A 19,270-nucleotide genomic window follows, 5' to 3' on the forward strand; every position below is an offset into this window, starting at 1 on the left:
AAGACCAGAACGTAAGACATAAAACCATAAAACTCATAGAAAAAAATATAGGGAAAAATCTCTTGGATATAAACATGAGCAACTTCTTCATGAATGGATCTCTCCTGTCAAGGGAAATAAAAGCAAAAATAAACTAGTGGGACTATATCAAACTAAAAAGCTTCTGTACAGCAAAGGACACCCAATCAGTAGAAAAAAACATCCTACAGTATGGAATATATTCATAAATGGCATATCTGATAAGGGGTTGAGATTAAAATTATATAAAGAGCTCACGCAACTCAACAAACAAATAGCAAATAATCCAATTAAAAAATGGGCAGAGGATCTGAACAGTTCTCCAAAGAAGAAATTCAGATGGCCAACAGACACACGAAAAGATGCTCCACATTGCTAGTCATCAGAGAAATGCAACTTAAAACCACAATGAGATATCACCTCACACCAGTTAGGAAGGCCAACATCCAAAAGACAAACAACAACACATGTTGGCGAGGATGTGGAGAAAGGGGAACCCTCCTACACTGCTGGTGGGAATGTAAACTAACTAGTTCAACCATTGTGGAAAGCAGTATGGAGGTTCCTCAAAATGCTCAAAATAGAAATACCATTTGACCCAGGAATTCCACTCCTAGGAATTTACCCTAAGAAAGAAGCAGCCCAGTTTGAAAAAGACATATGCACCCCTTCGTTTATCGCAGCACTATTTACAATAGCCAAGAAATGGAAGCAACCCTAGTGTCTATCAGTAGATGAATGGATAAAGAAGATGTGGTACATATACACAGTGGAATATTATTCAGCCATAAGAAGAAAACAAATCCTACCATTTGCAACAACATGGATGGAGCTAGAGGGTATTTATATGCTCAGTGAAATAAGCCCGGTGGAGAAGGACAAGTAACAAATGATTTCACTCATCTGTGGAGTATAAGAACAAAGAAATAAACTGAAGAAGTAAAACAGCAGAAGAAACACAGAACACAAGAATGGACTAACAGTTACCAAAGGGAAAGGAACTGGGGAGGGAGGGATAAGGGGAGAAAAGGTGCATTATGATTAGCCCACATAAAGCAGTGGGGGCAGGGGGACACAGGAAAGGCAGTATATACAGAGAAGACAAGTAATGATTCTATAGCATTTTACTATGCTGATGGACAGTGACTGTAATGGGGTATGTGGTAGGGACTTGGTAATAGGGGGAGTCTAGTAACCATAATATTGTTCAAGTAATTGTACATTAACGATACCAAAAAAATATATATAGGACAAAATCTTCAGGATCTGGGGCTAGGCAAAGAATTCTTACACTTGACAACAAAAACATGATCTAACATAAAAGGGAAATGAGCATATTGTATGTCATCAAAATTAAGAACTTTTATTTTGTAAAAGCCTGTGTGAAGAAGATGAAAAGACAATCTACAGACAGAGAAAATTATTTGCAGAAGACATATCTGAGAAGACTGGTATCTAGAATATACAAACTCTTGAAGTTCAACAATAAGTAAAAGTAATCCAACTAGGAAATGAATGAAACACATGTACAGACATTTCATCAAAATAGATACACACATATTAAATAAGCACAAGAAAAGATGTTCATCATCAGAAGCCATCAGGGAAATGCAAATTAAAACCACAATGATATATCATACTACATACCTACGAGAACTAAAATAAAATATCAGACAATACCTACTGCTGATAAAGATGGGGAAAAACTGGGACACTCATACATTGCTGGTAGGAACACAGAATTTTACAGCATTCTAGGAAACAGTCTGGCAGTTTCTTAAAAAACTAAACATGCAATTACCATGTAATTCACAATTATACGCTGGCTCTTATCCCAGAGAAATAAAAGCTTATGCTCACACACACATACACCAAATAAATAAACAAACAAACAAAAAGCTGCCCATTGATGTACATTGAGGCTTTATTTGTAATAGCCAAAAGCTGGAGTCAATCCAAATATCATTCAACAGGTCAATGGTCAAACTGTGGTATACCATACCATGGAATACCATTCAGCAATGAAAAGGAATGAACATTGATACATGTAACAACTTGGAATAATGTACAAGGTTTTATGCCAAGTGAAACAAAGTTATATACTATATGATCCCATTTATATAATAGTCTTGAAATGACAAAATTAAAGAAATGGAGTACAGATTAGAGGTTGACACAACTGGGAGAGGAGTAGGGTCAAGACGGGGAAAATGAATGCAGTTATAAAAGTGTAACATAAGGATTCCCTACAGTGATGAAACTCTAACTTTGGAAGTAGATATGTAGGTGATAAAACTGTACAGAACATAGTACTCACACTCAAACTCAACTGAATACAAGGAAAATTAAAAACATCTGATGAGGCAATTTCCTGAGTCTTACACTTAAACTGAACCCCCAGTTTCCTACCCCCAAGCTCCCAGTACCTTTGCCTATGTTATTCCTTTAGCCCTATGCCTACCTCTGCCATTTCAGCCTATCAATATCCTTCTTATCCTTGGAGACATAACCTAAAACCACCTTCTCATTCATGAACACTTTCTCAATCACATCAGCCAAAAGTGAACTCTCCTGCTTCACTTCTGGACCTTATGATGGTCTTTCTATTAATTACTTGTGCATATATCTGACCTAAGATTACAAGCACTTTAAGGATACAGAGTAATGTCTAATGAATCATGTACTGACATAGCTTAGCTGTTTGGATGCAAAAAACACTCAAATATTTGTTTCATTAATCTGGTCCCACCTTTCCCAAAATATCCAATCATAATTCCTGTTCCTCCGGGACATAAATTTTCCACTTGAAATCAGGGAAGCCTTCTTTTCTGCCCTATGCAGACATCCTTTCACCTGGAATGTCCCACCCCTCAAGTTATGATTAATCTTTCAAAGTTCATCTCAAAAATCATTTACTCCATAAAATCTTTTCTTGTTTCTCTTAACTGGTTTCATCTCTCCTTACTAGACGCCCATTACACTTTGCATTTCCCTTAAATCACTTAGTCTATGTCTGCTATAGATTGAATGTTGGTGCCACTCCCAAATTCATATGTTAGAAAACTAATGTCTAATGTGATGGTATTAGGATGTGGGGACATTTGGGAGGGGATTTGGGGATAGAAATTGTGTCCTTTTAAAAGAGATTTGAGAAAGACCCCTTGCCCTTTCCTCCATGTGAGGTTACAGTGAGAAGGTACCATGTAGGAACTAGAAAAGTGGGCCCTCACCAGACACCCAATCTGCCAGTGCCATGATCTTAGATTTCTAAGACTCCAGAACCATGAGAAAAAGTGTTTGTTGCTTATAAGCCACCCAGTCTATGCTATTTTGTTGTAGTAGCCCAAAAGGGCTGAGATAATACCCTGCAATACAATCTTATTCCAGCATCTAAACTTCTCCAATCAAAGAGTAAAATCCTTGACAGCAAGGACTATCCTGAACACTTGGAAAGGCATTCCATATATTTGGTGTTCAAGTATTTACTGAACGAATAAAAATTATTTCTAGAAAGTTAAATAATTTTGATGATCGTTCAACCTTCCAAAGCCACTGAGAATATAAATTCCAGAGTTAGGTTTTATAGAGAATACTGATCAAATCAGTAATTCTCTTCTTATGAATTAAAAGATATCATTCCTTCTGTTGCTTTCCTATACACTAATGATGAAATAGCAGAAAGAGAAATCAGGAAAACAATTCCATTCACAATTGCATCAAAAAGAGTAAAATACCTGGGAATAAACCTAACCAAGGAAGTGAAAGACCTATACCCTGAAAACTATAAGACACTCTTAAGAGAAATTAAAGAGGACACTAACAAATGGAAACTCATCCCATGCTCTTCACTAGGAAGAGTTAATATTGTCAAAATGGCCATTCTGCCTAAATGAATCTACAGATTCAATCCAATCCCTATCAAAATACAAACAGCATCCTTCAACGAACTGGAATAGTTTTAAAATTCATATGGAACCACAAAAGACCCCAAATAGCCAAAGCAATCCTGAGAAGGAAGAACAAAGCAGGAGGCATCTCGCTTCCCAACTTTAAGCTCTACTACAAAGCCACAGTAATCAAGACAATTTGGTACTGGCACAAGAACAGACCCACAGACCGGTGGAACAGAATAGAGATTCCAGATATCAACCCAAACATATATGGTCAATTAAGATATGATAAAGGAGCCATGGACATACAATGGGGAAATGACAGCCTCTTCAACATCTGGTGCTGGCAAAACTGGACAGCTACATGTAAGAGAATGAAAGTGGATCACTGTCTTATCCCATACACAAAAGTAAATTTGAAATGGATCAAAGACCTGAAAGTAAGTCATGAAACCATAAAATTCTTAGAAAAAAAAACATAGGCAAAAATATCTTGGACATAAATATGAGCAACTTCTTCATGAACATATCTCCCTGGGCAAGGGAAACAAAAGCAAAAATGAACAAGTGGGACTATATCAAGCTGAAAAGCTTCTGTACAGCAAGGGACACCACGAATAGAACAAAAAGGTATTCCTACAGTATGGGAGAATATATTCACGAATGACAGATCCGATAAAGGATTGACATCCAAAATATAAAGAGCTCACACACCTCAACAAACAAAAAGCAAATAATCCAATAAAAAAATGGGCAGAGGAGCTGAACAGACAGTTCTCCAAAGAAGAAATTCAGATGGCCAACAGACACATGAAAAGATGCTCCACATCACTAGTCATCAGAGAAATGCAAATTAAAACCACAATGAGATATCACCTAACACCAGTAAGGATCGCCACCATCCAAAAGACAAACAACAACAAATGTTGGTGAGGATGTGGAGAAAGGGGAACCCTCCTACACTGCTGGTGGGAATGTAAACTAGTTCAACCATTGTGGAAAGCAGTATGGAGGTTCCTCAAAAAACTAAATATAGAAATACCATTTGACCCAGGAATTCCACTTCTAGGAATTTACCCTAAGAAAGCAGCAGCCCAGTTTGAAAAAGCCAAATGCACCCCTATGTTTACCGCAGCACTATTCACAATAGCCAATAAATGGAAGCAACCTAAGTGTCTATCAGTAGATGAATGGATAAAGAAGATGTGGTACATATACACAATGGAATATTATTCAGCCATAAGAAGAAAACAAATCCTACCATTTGCAACAACATGGATGGAGCTAGAGGGTATTATGCTCAGTGAAATAAGTCAGGCAGAAAAAGACAAATATCAAATGATTTCACTCATCTGTGGAGTATAAGAACAAAGGGAAAACTGAAGGAGCAAAACAGCAGCAGACTCACAGAATCCAAGAATGGACTAACAGTTACCAAAGGGAAATGGACTGGGGAGGATGGGTGGGGAGGGAGGGATAAGGGGTTGGGGAAAGAAAGGGGACATTATGATTAGCATGTATAATGTCAGCAGGGGGGCACGGGGAGGGCTGTACAACACAGAGAAGACAAGTAGTGATTCTAGAGCATCTTACTATACTGATGGACAGTGACTACAGTGGGGTATGTGGGGGGAACTTGGTGATAGGGGGAGTCTAGTAAACACAATGTTCTTCATGTAATTGTGGAGCAATGATACCAAAATTAAAAAAATAAAAATAAAACAATACCATTTCTGATTCTTCCCCTGCCTCTCTAAACCTTGCCTTCTTAGATTCTTACTATTTTTTCTACCCTGACTCACTCTTGTTGAAATGCTGGGAGTTCATTCAAATTCTGTCCTGGGCTCTCTTTTCTATCTTCATGCTGTCCCTGCAATCTCACCTACCCACATACTAACTACTGCCAAATCTTTACCTCTAACCTTTATCTTTCACCTCAGCTCCTGGCCCACATTTTCAGCTACCTAATGGACATCAATCCCCTCTACCTGGATGTACCACAGATGGAGATTTCCCAAATCAAGTTCATTATCTTTCGATCACAAGTTTCCTACATTCTCCCTCTCCTCAACTCTGTCACTAACAGATTATTTTTTATTCTTCCTCTTTTTTGCCCTATATCCAACCAAACTGTATTATAGCCATACCTACAAAATTTTGCTTGAATCAATCACTATCTCCATTTCTATTGTTACTGCTGCCACATTCATCACCTCCTGTCTACACTTACAATAACAGCCTTTCCTCTAATTTCCCTGCCTGCGTCCTCCATTCTCTTCTCTTCAGTTTGTCGTATACTCTGTCACATGTGAGTTATCTTTTCAAAATAAAAGTCCTATCATATAATTTTCCTATTCAAAAGTATCCAGTGATCAGTTCTTCAGCACCTATGGATAAAATCTAAACTCATTAGGTACAGTGTACAGCAGGAGTTAGCAAATTAAGATCCATGGGCCAAAATTCAATCCAACATCTGTTTTTGTAAACTCAGCTTTATTAGAAAACAACCATGCTCAGTCATTTGCATATTACCTATGGCTGCTTTCATACTAAGACAGTGTTGAGCAGTTCCAACACAGAGAGAATGACCCAGAAGGCCATAAACTTTTACTATGTGGTCCTTTATCCAAAACTTTTGCAGACTCCTAGCATGTATAGTTCAGAATAATTGGGCTTTAACCTTCCTTTCCAGTCTCACTTCTTACCACAAACTCTAGACTCTCATTCTATCAAAAAAGCAATTTTCTTCTGACTACTACTACTATTCATTTTTCAAGGGGCTATGATTAATACAGTTGGACCTGAAAGTATACTGAATAAAATGATGGCATTTTCAATTCCCACCATATTCTTTGATGTCTTATGTAAAACATACACAACAATGTGAAAATGATGATTCTAAACATAAATTAGAAACTAGAAACTATTTGGGGAAGTGAGAGCAAATATGAGTATTTTAAATCTCTTAAGAGCACCTACAATGGTTGACAAAAGATTCTATTATGGCAACTAGGAAATATATATTAATTTAGTTTGCTTAGAATTTTGTGAGAAGAGCACTGGATTTGGAGTCAAAAGACAGGTCTGAGATTTTAGTTTAGATACTAAAGTAGTGTTCCATTATAGCTGCATGTGAGCTAGATAATCTTTTCATGAAGGTAATTCAAATACTAGATCTTTAATCTATAAGTCATTATTATCAACATTATCAGTATCTGTGACCCAATGTTATAATTACAAATTATATTGCATAATATTCTAAAGCTGTTAAGGTAATTCCACAGACATCTTATTTGTAGGTCACAGTAATCCTAGAAGATCTGAAACCGAGCATTTTCTTCAACTTTAAAATAAGGAATTAAGGCCCAAAGAAACTAAGTAATTGCCTAATATCATAGTGCCAAAAAACAACAGAGCCTAGGTTCAATACAGGTCTCCGGATTCTAGTTCAACAGTATTTCCACTTTTCAATGCTGTTTATTTAATACCATCATAGAAAACAATCTGCTATTAGCCTGAAATAGCACTTTAATGGCAAAAATTCTACATTACAGTTGACCCCTGAACAATATGGGTTTGAAATGCACAGATTTTCTTTAATAAAGTATATTAGAAAATATTTTGGAGACTTTTGAAAATCTAAAAAAACATTTTCTTTTGTCTTACTTTATTGTAAGAATAGAGTATATGATACATGTAACATACAAAATAAGTATTAATCAACTTTTTATGTTACCGGAATGGCTGCTGGTCAACAGTAGGCTATTAGTAGTTAAGATTCGGGGGAGGCAAAAGTTATATGCCAATTTTCAACTGTGCAGAGAGAGGGCACCCCTAACCCCTACAATGTCCAAGGGTCAACAGTATATCCCTCAATCTTCCCTCTACCCACAAAAGACATTAAACACAATCAGCAGGGACTCCGGTGTCTACTAAATTGGGTTTCCCTGGAAAGTTCACCAAGATCCAAAAAGAATTTACTCCAAAAGGGCCACACCAGTTGTTAGACCACCAGTCTACTCCATTCATTATCTATTTACAGTAGAGAAAAATCTGTATTAAAATTATTTTACACTCAATGAAACTTTGAATTGTGTCAGAAAATGTTTCTAGGCTAAAACTAAGGGTTTTCAATTTAACAGATTAAGAACATCCAAAAAAAGCCCTTAAGTACAACTATCAACAAATTATTGTACGTTGATCACATGATTCTAAAAAACTTGTAAGACTACGTGTTGAAATAATCAAAACCTATACAGAACTGAAAGAGTGAATATCAGCTAGGATTTAAAAAGAAAATAAGCAGCCCTGCAATCAATCGGACTGGGAGGACAGACGCAGATAAAGCCAGCTGCAAAGTTAAAGGAAACACTATTTTTCCCAAGGTCGTGCAGCAGTTGTAAAATATCATAATGACCCCCTCTGAGTGATTACTGCTTTCTTACCAATGATGCCCTCAGCTATTTCCATTTATTACTGGAGGGAGATACCCAATTCCGTAACTATCCTGCTTAGTGACAGCACCCAATCTCTAGTTAATCCCCACTTCTCTCAATCTGCCTCATAAGCAGCCACCAATCCAGAACTAATCCTGGCTTCCTTCAGACCCTTCCCAGAATTCTTCAATGGTAAGCCAAAACTTACAAAAGACACTTCTCTCTTCCCTCTTATCCAGAGGCCTTCCATGGTTACTCAGGAATGTACTCCCTCACTATGAGTCAATAAATCTGATGATGTCAGACTACAGGCTTGTTCTTGATGGTCTCAGTTGATAAGGCTTTAATAAGTTATTTTTCATTTACCCAACAAATTCAGCAATTTAGTACTAAGAAAAGCCTTCCCCCCCAAAAAAAATTATGCCTAAACCAGAAAATCACTAACCGCAAGAGAGTTTCACTACCAAGAAAAATGAATAACTCACTGAATTCTATTGCTTATGTCACATTGATGTCTGATCAATGACACTAAGAGATACAGTACTTAACCAAAACCAGGTAACTCCCATATCTACTGGGAGAAAGAGTGCATCGTCAACTTGGTATAATTCCAGATAAAATCAGAAGTGTACAAGTTGGTGATATTATCTGATTTTTAATACAAATGAGTCACATAACTTGAGCAATTTTATCTGTCACCTACAATCTATCAATATGCCATGCATAGCGTTCATGAAATCCTTGTGTAATTTTCTAACTTCTAAGTTTTAAACTTTAATACAGACTATATAAAAAATAGAATATTTCCAATTGTTCTTTAAATGGCATTGGCAGATAAACTTAATTAATTGTTTTAACCATAGGTCAAGCTAACTTCATATCCATAGAAGCCATAAACAACCCAGAAAGTTTAAAGGTGCCTCATTACCAATAATGCTTTGGAAAATAGCAGGGATAGCTATTTTAAAGAATCATCTTAACCTAACTTTGCTGGGCCAGCCTTTTGAGGGGAATGTAGGACAAAGAGCATTATTACCCAAGTCACGTTCTAATATGATGCCTATAGGATCAAAAAGACATGCTTAAAAATCCACTGAAACAACTTCAAAGCAATAAAGCAAAATTTTGAACTTCTAAGAAATAGTAGCTACACAACTATTTCAAAGACAAGCCTCAGGAATGTGGGGGCGGGGTGAAGGATGGAGCAGGGAGCAGGGTGCTTTCAGCAAAACCTTAAGACTGAAATAAAAACAGTACCAGACTCAGCCAATTACTGCTAACCAAATAAGAGTCTTAAGGCTTTATATACACAAGGCAGGAAGGACTACTGTTCCACAGATCAGGCTTCTTATACAACAACCATCACCATCAATGTAATCTTCAAATACAAAGTTTCTCAGAAAACAAGCTGTATTTAAAGAGAGCTAAAATAATCTTGGATTAGTCTTTTCTCTTTTATAAAAAATGTCACTTGGTCAATATTTATAGTTTTATTTTTTAAATATTTTAATCAGAAAATAGAATAATAGCATATATGCAACCTTCTGATTGGTTAAAATGCTTATCGGCTCCAATTAGCAGAGAGGACAATAACAGACTAAAAAAAATATTCTGTAAAGAAGACTGAAAAGTGCCAATTCTAGATTTACAAAGGCTAACAGTGTTTTCTATGTCAAGCTTGGTTTGTGACTTCCCAAAAAAGCTCTAACAACTAAGCAAATTAATATAAAGTCTTGAAAGAAGCCAAGAAAAGAGCAAAAATGAATTTTAATAAAACCTGAAAACTGTAGTGAAAGCACAACATAACAGAACTGTTTCTTTCATGGATTCAATGCTACTAGGATCAAATTATGTCTCTGAAACCTTAACCACACAGAGTTAACAGCTTTACAGTCTTTAAGACTAATGGCATTCCCATCCCATAGCACCTATCCACAGTACAATTTTAATAACACTAGTAAATTCTATAAGCTATTGACATTCATGATCATTGAAGGTCTTATTATTAGGACAATATTAAGTGAGATATGTCAAAGAAACAATATTTCTAATTCTATTCAGCCTTTCTGCAAAGTTCACTTATCTGGGGATAAATATCCTAAATCTTTATTTTACTATCTTCTTGTAAACCATTTAATATGATTTGGTTATTATACACCGATGTTTTAGACTACCTTCTCCTCCAACTAAACAAATCCGGAACTGTTTTATAGATTTCCTTCTTGAACTGTAAATACAAAGTTCTATTTCTATAAGGTACTAATAAAATGTATAGAACAAATAGTAAAAGATTCTTTTAGAATACTTTGGTGTACATTGAAAGAAAAAGCTAAAGAAATGACAAAAATGAGAAAAGAAAAAAGTCCACAATACAATTAAAGAGAGAAATCCTTTTATGCTTTATATGATGTTACTAAGACATTAATAAAATGTTTTCTTTTAAATAAACTAAAGTTATTAATCCTAATATTCATACAATATTGATCCAAGAAATGGATACAAGGGGACAGAAACTCCTATGAGCTGTATAAAACAAGACAAATGCCTTTAAAAGGAATGCTTCAGTGTCCATGTGGCAGCAATTACAGCACTTCCACTCATTTATATTTAGTGAACACTCACAATGTAGCATATACAAAAGATTCTGAGTTTATATTCCAGTTCTAATTACTTGCAGGTGTGACAAGAATCCCTTGCTCCTCCCCAAATATATAAAAGTGATATAGAAGCAACTTGTTTCATGCACAATTATGTGAGAACAAAAAAGGAGGAAGGCGGTAAGAGGAGGAAAGTAAGCAACAAAAAGCAAGTCTTCACAGAATTGTGATTTACAAGCAAGACATAAGAACTACATAAAATTAGAGAGAGAGGATGACAAATATATCTAGCAAAAACCCAGTCACTTAAGCCAAATAAAAGTTTAAATTAGACCACGTTCTTTCAATTTACATTTACATATTGACAAGAGGCAGGGTTCCCACCTCCAAGTGAATTCTGGCTTTACATGTGACACATAATCATACAATGGCCAGTAAGTCAAAAGCTAATCAATGCTAAATGAATCTTATGACAACACATATATATTAATTTGCCTTTAGTTAATACAAGCCTCCTGAGCTATATATAGTGTAAATTACAGGCCTACAAGGTAAATTACAGGGCACTGCTATGTCAACTATATTAAAGATAAGAGGAAAAAAGTCTTAACACATCATGTCCTTGACTAAGCTTAGAATTATAAGCATGCACATTTGTTTCTTAGGTATGTCAGTCTCAAACTAAAATGAACAAGCCATCCTTCTGCCATTTCTATGGATAATTTCATGAAAATTGCTTAGCATATGATTAATTAGGAAAACTTCTAAAACTTTTACCATGATGAATAATATGATGGATAATAACTATAATACTAGTTCTTCCAACTATTCATTTCAAACACACATGAAACAGACTTCTAAAATTACTTCTGTACTAACAAACAAGCTCAAAAGTAGAGCTCTGTGTATGTGAAATCTAATTTTCAAGTTTTAGTGTAACTACTACAAAGTTTCCAAAACAAATACTAATATTTAAAGGAATAAAGGAATAAAAACACTTAGTGATTTATAGTGCAAGATCTCAAACAATACTACAAATATTAACTACATATGCCCCAGGATTTCTTGAGTGGCATAATATTGTTCTGAATTAAAATCAGTTTTCTTCCTCTGATTTAATTTTTGTACAATGCAAAACCAGTTTTATTATTAGTCAAGCATACAGATAATGAAATGGCACAACCGGAGCTTTGACTTGTAATGATGCAAATATCATAGACATCTTTGCTCTTGCCCTATAGAAATTTGGAAACTCCCTCTTGGTATTCTTAAGTACACACATATTTAAACTATTACAGTAGTTAGTCTGGAGAATGGAATCTGGGAATTAACTCCCAAATTCTACCCCCATGCTCCCTCACCTCCACTTCACTAAATTACTAAATAACATAGTTGATAAATTGCACAAAGGATGGGGACATTTCAATAAATAATCTAATACATTGGAGAGTCCAGATAGAGTCAGAATTGTATTGTTTTTGCCCAAAGACAATCGTAAAACTTTTATTGAAAAGAAGTGGCATAGTGTGATCTTTAAAGTGGGTTACAAAAGTCAAAATAGGAAAAGCTAAAGGTAGTTTCTAAGAACAAAAATAGGAAACATTCCAGGTTTAATTTTTTAAATGCATCATTAGTTAATACATTATTACCAAATTATGTACCCATCCAGAGAACTGCTTACTGGTACTCATATTGTTCTAGATTGGCACTGTGCAGTGCTATAGCCATTAGCCATAAGTGATTCCTTACTGTCAAATTACTTATAATTCCATAAAATTAAAAATTTAGTTCCTCAGACACAGTAGCCACAGTGGCTACTGTTTTGGTTATCACAGGCTAGAACATCCCTATTATCATAGACAGTTCTATTAGGTAGTGTTATTTTACATAAAATATCAGTTAAAATGAGCCCAAAGAAATAACTAGTATAATTCCAACTATACTAGATAAAACTAAAGTGGGAGATACCTACTTATGATAAAAATCTTATGCAAAGTAGGAACATAAGGGAACATCCTCAAACTGATAAAGGGCATCTACAATCATACTTAATAGCAGATGATTGCCTGCTTTCCCCCTAAGATCAGGAACAAGGCAAGGATGTCCAGTCTCACCACTTCAATTCACCATCATATTGAGGCACTAGCAGTTCAATAATGCAGGAGGAAAAACTATGAGGCCAACAAATTAGAAGGAAAAAAGTAAACCCGTCTTCATTTGCAGACAACAAACTGTAGAAAACAGTAAATTGTCTATTTACTATCAACAAAATTTGAAATTTTAAAATACACAATTTAAAACAGCACCAAAAAACATTAACTCCTTGGGGAAAAATTTCACAGTAGATGTGCAAGACCTGTACACTGAAAACTATAAACATTGCTGTGGGAAATTAAAGAAGATCTAAATAAATGGAGAATTATACTATGTTCCTGGATTGGAAGGCTTAATGCTGTTAAGCTTTATTTTCCCCAAATTGATCTACAGGTTCAATGTAATCCCAGGCAAAATCCCAAGTGCTTTTTTTTTTTAGAAATTAAGAAGCTAATTCTAAAATTATACATTGTTGGTGAAAATAAGAAATGGGATGGCCACTTTCAAAATAATCTGTTGGTTTCTTAAAAAGTTAAACCTGAACTTACTGTATGATCCAACAATCCCACTACTCTAGATATTTCTCCAAGAGAAGTGAAAACATATGTTCAATACAAGAATATTTACAGCAGCTTTATTTATAATAGTCAAAATCTGGAACAATGCAAATGTCCATCAATTGATGGACAGATTGTGGTATATCCATATAATGGAATACTACTTGATAATAGTATAAAAAGGAATAAATATGGATACATGAAATGACATACATGAATCAAAGCAGTATTAGGTCTAAGCAAAATCAGACAAACAAAAGGCTACATAATGTATGAGTTCATTTAGATGACGTTCTAAATAAGGCAAAAGTACAGTGATTAGTGGTTTCCAGGAGTTGAGAGGGTAAGGGATTGACTGCAACGTGACATGAAGAAAATTTAGGGTATAACAGAAATGTTCTCTATTTTTATTGTGCTAGTGATTATACAATTTTATAAATTTGTCAAAACTCACTAAATTGCATACTTAAAAAGGAGTAATTTTATTTTATGTGAATTATACCATGATATATACTTGCCTTAAAATTTAAAAGTAATGCAGCTAATCCTCTATCTTCAGAGATCTACAAGTGTCAATATGTTATACAAGGAAGTATGGTGACATCTGACCATGAAATGTTTGAGAAATAGACAGGAAGTCAAGAAGTATAACTTATCCAGTCACATACTTCTCCAGGCTTTGAGTTTTTCTGATGTAAACAGGGATTTACAACCCAGTTTCCCAAATCTATTCCCAGAAAACTTTCAGAATATTAAAGGTATTCTACGAAAAGGGTTTTCCATTATCAATTTAGTTAGGAAATGTTCCCCATAAGGTGATTCACTATACATTTTAGCATAAAAAAGGCTCTGTGCAGTCCCACATGCATTCATTCTTTTCCCTATTTTTTTAATTGAGTGGTTCCCACATTTACTTAACCAAGAAACACTTTTATTATAAAATAGTGTTGCTAAAGTTCTGTCTAGTTCTAAGAGTCTTTGATAAAACTTTCAAGATTTATCTTCATGATTAAATTTTACTTACATTGTGAAACTATAAAGATTGATTTTAAAGTAGCTGTGGAGAACTATACCCCACAATGAGAAAATTGTCTCAAATCAAAAACTTAAAAAGATTTCATATTCATTTTACTTACTTTTCTAATGAAATCCTCTAAGTTTGTATCAGGTTCTGAATTCCAAATATCCAACACTTAAGTATATTAACTAGTATATACTACATGAAAATACATCATGATTGAATTACCTCTATCCTTATAGCTCTTCCCCAAATAACATGGCAGATTTAAGACTGTGAAAGCATCCATGTCAGAGACACTAAACTCCCAAAGCAATTACTGTAAGAGTAACAAAGTCATTTAAGTCAGAATATAAAGTGCTTATTGTATAAAACTAGAAGTTTGAATGTATATGTAGAGTTACAAGCATTTTTTAAAAGGGAAGAGAAGAATAAAGATTAAAAACCTAATAATCTAAAGGCTACTCTTCAGCACTTCACATATGACCACTGAAGAAAGTATAAAGCATTACAAATAATATTGACAGTGTAGCTAAAAATACTGTATCTTTTGAACATAAATGCATGAATAATGAAAGCTATCTCAATTCAATTCAACAAATTAATTATGAATAAGGCTTTAAGGGGAAAGTGAACACTGGAAAATTGAGGGCAAACAAAATATCCAAGTTTTTTTAAATGTTAAAGATGTTATGTCCAATTAGACCAAACCTAGTAGTCTACTTTTACCATACTATGGAATAGTATTGTTAGCAATACACATCAAAGTACAATCAATTTATAATTCTTACAAATCTTTAATGATTTTGTCTAAATAGCTTTTAAAATTATTTCTTTCCTAAATTTATCTAACCTCTTGGGTAGATGAGTTCTGTTAGCTTACATAAAACAGTATTCCTTTTAAAAATGTATTCACATGTTTCAATTTGAATTTAAGGCATTATCTAGGCACTAGGCACTACATAAAATTGTTTTTTAGAAGAGTGAAAAAACAGGGAAGCAGAGTGGTAATTACTCATCTAGCTGCTTCATTTGTACATTCTTTATAAGAGTTAACCTTTAGTATAAATGGTTTTATAGCTAGACCTCCTTGGGAACCACTACTCGTATTTATTCATAATGGTTTGGCCAGAGATATTCCAGGAATAATCTTAATGGGACATGTGAATTTCAATAAATAAGAAGTGAGAAGGTGATTTTTTTAATAAGAACACAAAATTTATTACATCATTATAAGTTTTGCAAGCAGATATAGCAGAATGTACTTTTGTTTCCTTCTGAAAGCTATCTTTTTACATAATTCCCTGTAAAATCTTTAAGCTTAGTATATAAATATATAAATAGAACATCCATCTAGTTAAAAACACCTGTATATAAAATAGGAAATGCTAAGAAGGAAGGAAAGAAGGGAGAGAGGGAGGGAGAGAAAAATGAAATAATAAAGAAAACAAGATTATCTCTTACAAACCCATAATTATACTTGCTTTAAGGAAAATGCTTTAAAAAATGAGGACCAACCATTAAACTCCTCAAGAATGTAAGTAGTTTGTTTATACTTCAAATTTAATTTTGGTACCTATTTTTTTACTTTATAATGAGTTCAGGAAGGAACAAATCAAGAATATTTTTATAACTCACATGGACATTACTCACCCACATTTGGAGGTTTCACACAATTTACAGGTAGTTCTGGAGGTCTGCCTCTGTGTAGAGCTGCAAAAGCAGACCCACTCCACAGTGTACTCTTACAATCTATACAAAAAAGATTCAAGAGTTAGTCAAGGAACAACACAGCAGTGTTTGTTTGTTTGTTTTTTTTTAAACTATACCTCAGAGGCAAATGTCTGTTTTCAATTCCATTAGTTGAAATATATTTTTAACTATACTTTAATGTACCATCAGGGTATTTTATTTCTGTGCTGATCAGCAACTAAAGATTTTATTATACCTATATTTGAATCTTACGTAAATATATCATGGATTAATAAGGTTTTATGTTTGTACTTATCCTTCTTATCTCCAGGTTTACACACATCTATTCATACAAAACTGTATAAGCGCAGATACAATTATGGCACAAGTACGCCACGAAAAATTCAGAAATATTGTACTTGATGCAGGCTCATGTAATGGAGTGCCTGCCCATTGTGCCGTAACAGGTAAAACAACAATGCACATCAGATGATAAATAACTAAAAATAGTTTTGTTTTTTGTCTGACTTTCATATTATACAAAAAAATACAAGCAAATATGATAATCCTAATAATTCAACTTCGAAACAAAAAAATTCTACTACTCTCTCCAAAGCTTCCTTAAATTATAAAATGAGGTGTTTAAAAACTGGTATCATTTATGAAACTGTTTATCTTTGTGAATTAGAATATTGAAAAACACTATGCTAATAAAACAAAATAGAAATAAACTGTTTGCTAGAAGTGAAAACTATTTATTATACTAAGAGGCACCCTTAATGCTTAATTTCACACTTTTATGTTCAAAAAATACTAATTTATATATTTTACATATTGGGATTAAATGTAAAACTATGGGGAAAATCTGTAAAAGATTGAGTAACAGTGGAGTTGAGAAACTGTCATTGAACAGTCACTGATGGGTTAATATTTTTAAAATTTTTAACTTTCAATTGTAAAATTTTTTACACATCATAACTTTACTTATTATAAAATATGCAATGTTATTAGGATGATATCAAGGCACATAAACATTAAGAACACTGAAATGTAATGAAAGAATATTTGAAGCATTTCTACTATACTAATCAGATCAGTGATCTTTTGAGATGCCTATTGGATTAAAGAGAGATTTTATATTCTTTACCTCTATGGTATTTACTGTTTTACAGAAAAACTCTCCTTTTAGGACTCTAAAAATTTACTTGTGCACAAAGGAAATAAAAACAAGATTGGCAAGATAAGAAAAAGTAGATGAAAATTTGTATTTAGGAAAGCATAGTAACATTTACTTACATAAAAATATGCTGCTCTCCACTCCTTCCTATAAACAGTGAAAATCTTACCTTTGGCATCCCGTAAAAGAGACTGCCGACCAACACCTAGTAATGTCTGTACTCCAGGAACACTCTGAGGGATCTCCTTATCTAGTAAGGGACCAATCCGCTCACAAATTTTAAGGAGGTAGTCTGGAGGAATGTGTGCATTGGCTGCCACCTAAAAGCATAAATAAAGCATAGGAAAACAAATTTGGTTTAAAAACACTATCTTGTCCATTACCAAACTGTCCCATCATGTAGCAAAATTTAATTTTAAAATAGAGAATTAGGAAAATAACATTTTAAATATTTAAAACCTCAACAAAATTTAAGAAACAGCTACAAATTTTAAGCACATTTAAATGATGTAACATTTAAATGACATGGCACTCCACCTTACTTTTATAAGCCCTGACTAAATCATTTGTTCAGCTGTCAATCTTATGAAGTAAGTGTTAAAAAGCTGCAAAAGTGAGCATGCTTAAAATCAAAGTACAAAGATGATAGGTAAACTCTACCAGTCCTTGATTTATTCAGTAGTGATTAACTGATCAAGAATGAGGATCTAGGTCTATATAAAGGATAAGAATGCAAACAAAAGGTTACTATTTGTACTGAATTCTCACCTAAAGGACTAACAGGACACATTTGCTTAATAAAGTGGAACTGTTTTTCCTAAAAAAGTTAAGTGGTTTCCAAAACAGGTTCAAATTAATGATTTTATGAACACCATACTCTAAACATTAAGCTTTGTACTTGAAATTCACTGCAACATTAACTCAACAGTTATGATGAGGAAATAAAACATCAAAACGTTTTCATTATTATCTAATGTTCAAATTCCTGATGTGTTTCATAAATACCTAATTACTAAAACAATAAACAGAAAACCAGAATATTAAAAATCCTTAAATATAAAGAACATCTACATTCTTATCTTAGCATAAGGTCCTGAAATTTACTTCTGGTGACAAAGCCAATTTTTTTAAGTACTACAGTTAAGATCATATATGTGTGAGTGTGTTTGTGTGTATATATACATATATAGCTTGAGAAGAGAAGGAGGGAGGGAGGGAGGGAAAGAGAAAAATATAAATATAATTTATAAAAAAATATATCTATATCTACACCTACATCCACAACCAGACAGGACACACATCAATATATTACCACCAGGTCAAGAACAATACAACACAAAAGAATAATTCTGTAAATCATCTCTAATGATCACCATGAGAGAAGAGATTATGTGTATTCTTGACAAGTATTTGTTCACTGAATCAATGAATGAAAAAACCCAAAGTAAAGTCTATAAGCAATATCATATGAACTCATTGGGTAAAAATATTAGATTCTCACATCAGGGTGTCTTTCTTGTTTTCTTGAGAAACACAGGTCAAAGAACTACAATCCAACATGTATTCAGAATTTTGGGAATAAATGATTCTATTATGATATAAAAATATTATTTCCTTCCAATATCTTTTATAAGTCTCTACAAAACCAATTTTAATGTACCAAAAAAATTGGCACCTGGGCGACTGTCATGATTCTCAGGAAGAATGGCAACTTAACCTCATGATTTCATATACCTCTATAAGGTTTGGCTTCTGGATTAGGACAAAGGCTCAAGCAAATTTTTTCAGTGA

The 19,270-nt window shown here is 33.9% G+C and overlaps 1 protein-coding gene across 3 annotated transcripts in view; it reads right to left on the reverse strand.

The window, feature by feature from the left end:
* BRWD3 (bromodomain and WD repeat domain containing 3) overlaps nt 1-19,270 on the reverse strand; it is a 160,740-nt gene that overhangs the window by 131,181 nt on the left and 10,289 nt on the right. For all 3 annotated transcript variants that reach the window (XR_005033478.2, XM_036929979.2, XM_036929980.2), the window contains exons 5-6: nt 17,649-17,799; nt 16,264-16,362 (exon numbers count right to left, since the gene is read on the reverse strand). Coding sequence is in view for 2 of the 3 variants with exons in the window: in XM_036929979.2 (XP_036785874.2) it covers nt 16,264-16,362; nt 17,649-17,799 (250 nt within the window). In the remaining variant the exon portion in view is untranslated. The remainder of the gene's footprint in view (nt 1-16,263; nt 16,363-17,648; nt 17,800-19,270) is intronic.

This window comes from Manis pentadactyla, chromosome X (genome assembly GCF_030020395.1).
Source record: "Manis pentadactyla isolate mManPen7 chromosome X, mManPen7.hap1, whole genome shotgun sequence".
NCBI lineage: Eukaryota > Metazoa > Chordata > Mammalia > Pholidota > Manidae > Manis > Manis pentadactyla.